At 43.1% G+C, this 6,576-nt stretch overlaps 1 protein-coding gene and 1 long non-coding RNA gene across 3 annotated transcripts in view; one reads left to right on the forward strand and one right to left on the reverse strand.

Moving 5' to 3' along the window:
* Positions 1-1,785, forward strand: part of LOC107663559 (uncharacterized) — an 8,410-nt gene extending 6,625 nt beyond the window's left edge. The window contains exon 2 of the long non-coding RNA XR_001631353.1: positions 1,318-1,785. This is a non-coding gene — a long non-coding RNA (uncharacterized LOC107663559). The remainder of the gene's footprint in view (positions 1-1,317) is intronic.
* LOC107663557 (protein Smaug homolog 2) overlaps positions 305-6,576 on the reverse strand; it is a 13,249-nt gene continuing 6,977 nt past the window's right edge. For both annotated transcript variants that reach the window (XM_016453796.1, XM_016453797.1), the window contains exons 8-13: positions 5,392-5,477; positions 5,198-5,310; positions 4,914-5,118; positions 3,773-3,899; positions 3,158-3,241; positions 305-2,223 (exon numbers count right to left, since the gene is read on the reverse strand). In XM_016453796.1, coding sequence (XP_016309282.1) covers positions 2,195-2,223; positions 3,158-3,241; positions 3,773-3,899; positions 4,914-5,118; positions 5,198-5,310; positions 5,392-5,477 — 644 coding nt within the window. In that variant the 3' untranslated portion in view covers positions 305-2,194. The remainder of the gene's footprint in view (positions 2,224-3,157; positions 3,242-3,772; positions 3,900-4,913; positions 5,119-5,197; positions 5,311-5,391; positions 5,478-6,576) is intronic.

Genomic DNA, 6,576 nt, shown 5'->3' on the forward strand with positions numbered 1-6,576 from the left:
CACACACACACACTCTCTCTCTCACACACACACACACACACACACACAGCTGCTGGTTAGTCGTTAAACAGACAAACAGCCTGAGGAGAAACTGTTGGCAGATGACTAGACTCAGTGAGGTTATAATACCCTTCATAAATGCTACTCAAATGACTCCCATCGTACAGAACTGAAGAATAACCCAGAGAGTGACGAGTGGACGACTACATACTTTCAGGACGTTTGAATCTGTTAGAGATGGAGAAAAGAAACTCATCGCACCTCAGAAACATTCAAAAAGAAAAGAATCAGCGGAAGCCTTCAGTAAATGCAAAACATGAACAATTTATTACCATTCAGATGTCCATTCAGGTAAGAAGCATGACAAAGATATTAGAAGAATTCAACCAAACAGAGCAACACACACAAGTCCCATCACTCCAGATGTCAGTAATAATAATATTAATAATAACAATAATAATAATAATATCTCATGCCAAGCACCTTTCATCTGTACCGAGGTTCACAGTCGGAGGTCTCACCGGGAGAAAGACAGAAGGACAGAGAGCTCACATCTTTGGAATGATTCCCTCCAGTAAAGCTTCTCTTCCCCACATGGATGCAGAGGAAGTTCAGTTTCCTCCAAGGGTTCCTGACCCTGTTATGACCCACGTTAATGAAGCAATCGATTAAGACAGAGAGCTGCAGTGTGAAGCAGCGCCAGGCTGTTCCACACACAGATAAAACACCAGACTCCAGCTGCTGACTCTGGTCGCTCGCTCACTGATGGTAAGCACACGAGACTGTGCTGCGCTCTGAATGAAGGGGATGGAGGACAAACACCGAAGCGGTTGCATAGTGTGATGAGATCCTGAGCGACTGAGACGGATGAACGTCCACAGACACGCTCCCATCTCGACAGGAATCGGCCGAACCAAACGCAGAAGATCCGTCTGGCTCACAGTTTATATTTAGACTTGCAAGCAATTAGGAGTTTATATATCGCAATTCTGATTTTTGTTCTCAGATATAAACTGGAGAAAAGTCAGAATTGTGAGATAAAAAGTTGCAATTACCTTTTAATTTTTTTATGCCATGGCAGAAACAAGTTTCTACAGAAAACGGGCTTCCTTTTCTTTATGAAAAGTATTTATTTTTGTGATTTTAGAGTAATGCGAGCAGGACGTGTTCTCGAGCGGTTTCAGCTCTACAAACAGATGGCAGTGACGCAACAGACTGAATCATTACACAAATAAAGCAAACAAGCCTGTTTTTCAGTCAATACAGTTTTACTAGACATAGAGCAGCGTCGGAGAGACGTATAAAACACACACACAGCGCTCTGATGCTCCGTAAGGCTGAATGGGGTTTTCACAGACTCTACCATTCAAAGAGAAAACACACCACAAATGAATCCACAGAAACCTGGCGTTTAGAAGCACCGCTGCGATTCTGTGAAGACAGGAGGAAATCAAAGCTGACGACGACGATGATGAAATGGAATCTGATTGGTGGGTTTTTGCATCAGTCGGTAGGAGGCGGAGTCTGTCATTGGCTGACGTCCCTGTCAGTCACGGAGGGGCGGAGCAACAGACGAGCACAGCTCGATCTCGCGTCTTTACTTCATAGATCTGCGTATAAAAATCATTTGGATAAAGTCTCTCGGGTCATATTCTGATTTGCCTATACCTGCGTATTTACAAACTCAGGACACGCTCACGGCTGTAGTGACGACTGGTAAACATCTCACGGATAAGTGCTAAGAAACCTCTTGTACCTGGACAGAAATAAGAACGCATCATAACAGATAAACACAGCGTAAACTCTCCGGCGCGACTCTTTAAACCTGCCGTCTAAACAGAAAAGCACAGGAGGAAGTCCGTCGTGGGAGTGAGAGTTCATGCAGGCAGATGGGCACAGGAAGTGGATGTAAACGGCTACTGACCGCGGCTCAGCAGAAGGTCTCGCTCAGACCAGAAGCACCATCGTTCCTCCAGCTAATGACGCTCGTCCTGCTCTCCCTTACGCAATATAATAGTTTCTGTATTTCCTTTATAATAAACTTAGTTAAGTACAATAAAGTAGAAAAATATTAGAGAACGTATACACAGTTAGTTGTGTGTGGTCTGTAGTGACTCGTGTTGTTTGTGTGTGTGTGCTGGGCTACTGGAGCGAGAAGCGCAGTCTTCATTCAGTTCTTCCACCGGCTTGAGTCTCATATAGTCGACGTTCTGTCCATTCCATCTGCGGAGAGAGAACGGGAAAAATGCATAAAAAAATATATATTTAACTTTCATATTCCCGGGTCATTTTGACCCGGCAAAAAGTGATCTTATAGAACAGTCGTAACATAATATTTTTCAACTAAAACACTATCAGTAATTTCTCATTATTGAGCGAATGTGCAAAAATTTACTACATTAACCCCCTTTTTATAAAAAAATGTGATTGGGTGGCGCAGGATGACGGGGCGCTGTGATTGGGGGGACGGGATGACGGCGTGCTGTGATTGGGTGGGATGGGATGACGGCGCGCTGTGATTGGGTGGGACGGGATGACGGCACGCTGTGATTGGGTGGGACGGGATGACGGCACGCTGTGAGGGGGGACGGGATGATGGCGCGCTGTGATTGGGTGGGACGGGATGACAGTACGCTGTGATTGGGTGGGACGGGATGACGGCATGCTGTGATTGGGTGGTGCAGGATGACGGCGTGCTGTCATTGGGGGGACGGGATGACGGCGCGCTGTGATTGGGTGGGACGGGATGACGGCACGCTGTGATTGCGTGGCACGGGATGACGGCGAGCTCTGATTGGTCGTACCTCCTAAGGCGTGCTCTGTCATGCTGAGGCACAGAGACTCCAGCGTGGGGTTGATCTCCAGATCCGTCCCCGGAACTTGGCATTCTGGGAACGAAAACAAGAGTATGTGATCAATCCCAGGCTTTGTGTGTAGACATTGCACGGCAAAACGCTGTGATTGGGTGGTGCAGGATGACGGCGTGCTGTGACTGGGTGGTGCAGGATGACGGCGTGCTGTTTTTGGGTGGTGTAGGATGACGGCGTGCTGTGATTGGGTGGGACGGGATGACGGTACGCTGTGATTGGGTGGGACGGGATGTCGGCACGCTGTGATTGCGTGGCACGGGATGACGGCGAGCTCTGATTGGTCGTACCTCCTAAGGCGTGCTCTGTCATGCTGAGGCACAGAGACTCCAGCGTGGGGTTGATCTCCAGATCCGTCCCCGGAACTTGGCATTCTGGGAACGAAAACAAGAGTATGTGATCAATCCCAGGCTTTGTGTGTAGACATTGCACGGCAAAATTCATAATTGTTAGTATTGCGCTTTAAAGGCTGAAATGTGAGTTTTATCATTTTATAAAACTTTTGTCAAAATTTGTATCATTTGAACATTTAGTAATATGTTGGATCATGTTGTAAGTCACCCAACCTACTTTGTTCATTTAAAATCTGGCAGTCATTGTTAATGTTATTTATTTTATTCCGCTATTTTTATTTGTTGTTTGATGATTTTTATCATAAAACTTGATGAAATTATTTCAGTGTGTATCAGTACTTCTTCCAGCACATTTTAGCAGTACAGTGATAATACTCATACTGTGATCATTTTAGTCACTATAATCATGACATTTACATACCATTTCTTCTATAGTTTGAAAAGCTATGTGTTCGTCTGTATGCATACAATAAACATTCACATCAAAACGGACTTTGTCCTTGCGAAGTCAGCAGTGTAAGCAGACAGCAGCGTCTGAGGAACAGCAAGTACCTTGTTGCTGGAACAGGAGCATGGTCTGAGGAGACGTGTGAACAGGAAGTGAATGAGTTCTCTGCACCGAACTTCTGCTCTGGCTCGGCATGCTGTTACTGCCTCCAAGATTCCCAAACCACAGATTCTGAAACACACCATCACACCAACCACTGTCAGCTACTTGAGAACCAGGTTCTGTCTCTGATTGAGAGTTTAGAGTGTTTTATCCAGTCAAAGCTCTTTTAGTGTAATTGTAGAAACGTCCAGCTTCAGCTGGAGCTTCTCGTGTCAAATCTTGACTGGTTTTGATCAAGTAAGCGTCAGAATAACTGCAGTAATATCTCCAGATGAACACTTACTGGACTGAAGCAGCTCGGCTTTACTTGATTCTCCATCAATCATGTTTTAGAGTCTCAAATCTGATCCTCAGGATCTTTTGAGGAGCGTTTGTTTCCAGAAGCTTTACTTTCACTGTTCCTCAGCGGAGGAATGATCTTCACAAGCCTCCAGAACATCTCACATCTTCTGAGGAGCCTTTATTTCTTCAGCTCTCAATCACTGCATTATATGTTTGGAGCATTTCAATCTCATCTTATTACTGGAGATATAGAGCCACGACTGATATTCAGATCATTTTATGTCAGTATCTGCTCTACTGTTATAAAGATCTCACTGATTTAGATCAGAATTTCATCAGATTAATATCAGCATCTGCAGCAAATTCATATTTTTGCTCAGTTTGAGTCTCTGAGTAAAACTGAGCTGTTTTTTTCCTTCACATTCTCACTAGTTGTGACGTGACGTGAAGTGACGTGACATGTGGCCAAGTATGGTTACCCATACTAGGAATTAGTGCTCTGCATTTAACCCATCCTAAGTGCACACACACAGCAGTGAACACACACACCGTGAACACACACCCAGAGCAGTGGGCAGCCATTTATGCTGCGGCGCCCGGGGAGCAGTCGGGGGTTCGGTGCCTTGCTCAAGGGCACCTCAGTCGTGGTATTGAAGGTTAAGTTAAGTATATAGTTAAGTCTATATGATACTCAATAAAAAACACACGTGCAATATTTTGTGTAAAGTTTCAATAAACTGCTCCATTCCAAAACAGGTATGTCTGCAGAGTGCTGAGGTCAGTGTGGCGTGCGTCTCTGACCTGTCGGCCCTGTGCGCTGACGGCGGTTGGGTTAGCGAGCGTGTGTCGCGGCGATGCCCCGGTCAGACCGCTGCTCATCAGCCCCATGCGTCCGGCTGGAGGAGCTCCTCGCGGGGGCATCTGGAAGGGCCTCTGGCCCCGGCGGCCCAAACCTGCGCTCACAGATCCAGCTGTGGGCAGAGAGTTGGATCCGTACTGCTGCCAGCTGCACAAACACACGGAGCCATTGGTGAGGATGAACGCGGCGGACAGAGAGACACACGAGCCGATCGTTAGACACGCACCCTCTCCGGTAAACACCGCTGTCCATCACGGTCTTCCGCGGGAAGAGGCGGAGCAACTTCAGCACCTGCTGTTTCCATGACAACAGCCGCTTCTTCTGCGTCTCTGTAAACGCCTGACAAACACACACTCACGATGAGCCTTACTAGACAACGACAACATCAACACGAGACGGTCTGACACGCGCGCGTCTCACCTCGTGTGTCAGACATTTCTCTATGAGCTGCAGGTAACAGCTGATGTTCTCCTCGTCCGGTCTGGACACCAGCAGCTGCGTACAAACTGAACACACAGAGAACCTCAGCACACACAGAGCAGCTGCACACTGGGTTATTACAGTTAACTACAACTAAAACCATAAATAAATTAAATAAATGCTCGTTACTTGAAATAAATTAAAGTGTGAATAAAATATAAAACGCTTTAACTTCTACTAAAATAACTAAAACTGAAATTACAATTAATAATAAAAAAGTATATAGACATATTAAAAAAAAAATAATATTTAAATATTATTTTTATTTAAATAAAACATTTAATAAAATTTCTTAGAATCAGCATTAACTTGTTAATTGTGAAAATTAAAAATAAGTGTTATTTTAGTATCATCGAGATATTATAGTTTTTATTATTATTCTGAATCTGTTTTTATTTTTATATTTTCAATTTTCCTTTTAAAGGTTTGTTTTTGTCATTTTTAGTGTTTTTTTATATATGTCTATATAGTTTTTTTTAATTAATTTTTATTTCAGATTTAGTTTGAGTTGTTTTAGTACATTAAATTAAAATGAGAAATGTTGCCTTGGCAACTAGCTGAAATAAAAAGTTTATATTTATTTTATTTTAACTAATGAAAATGTTTCCTATGGTTTTAATTTTAGTTTCAGCTTTAGTTAATCAGTTAAAAACTATGAACAAGATTTAAATACGGCTAGTTCAAGAGCAAGCAAGATTCAATTAGTTAAAATCACTAATTAACTAATAAAAAAATTGGCTTGAATTAATTGATCAGATGATAAATAAACAAACCTGGTTATTTAGATTTAAAACGCATGCAGTTTATTAGTACTAATACACAAATCTCATTCTCACTTGTTTTATTGTACAACTGACAAATATGCATCATATTAAGTTTATTATTTTCATAAAGCGGTGTAATCCAAAAGGATGGAAATATTATAAGCAATTATAATGCATCTTTAATATTAGGCCTAAACATTTGTTGAGTGAGGTGAACCTTAAACACACACCGGAGCTTCATCTGCACTGTAAGAAGTGATGGAAATAAAACAAAGATTCAGTGTGATCAGTGTGTGTGTGTGTGTGAGAGAGTGTGTGTGTGTGTGTGTGTGTGTGTGTGTGTGTGTGTGTGAGAGTGTGT

This window comes from Sinocyclocheilus anshuiensis, unplaced genomic scaffold (genome assembly GCF_001515605.1).
Source record: "Sinocyclocheilus anshuiensis isolate Anshui unplaced genomic scaffold, SAMN03320099.WGS_v1.1 scaffold2201, whole genome shotgun sequence".
In the NCBI taxonomy this organism is placed as follows: Eukaryota; Metazoa; Chordata; class Actinopteri; order Cypriniformes; family Cyprinidae; genus Sinocyclocheilus; species Sinocyclocheilus anshuiensis.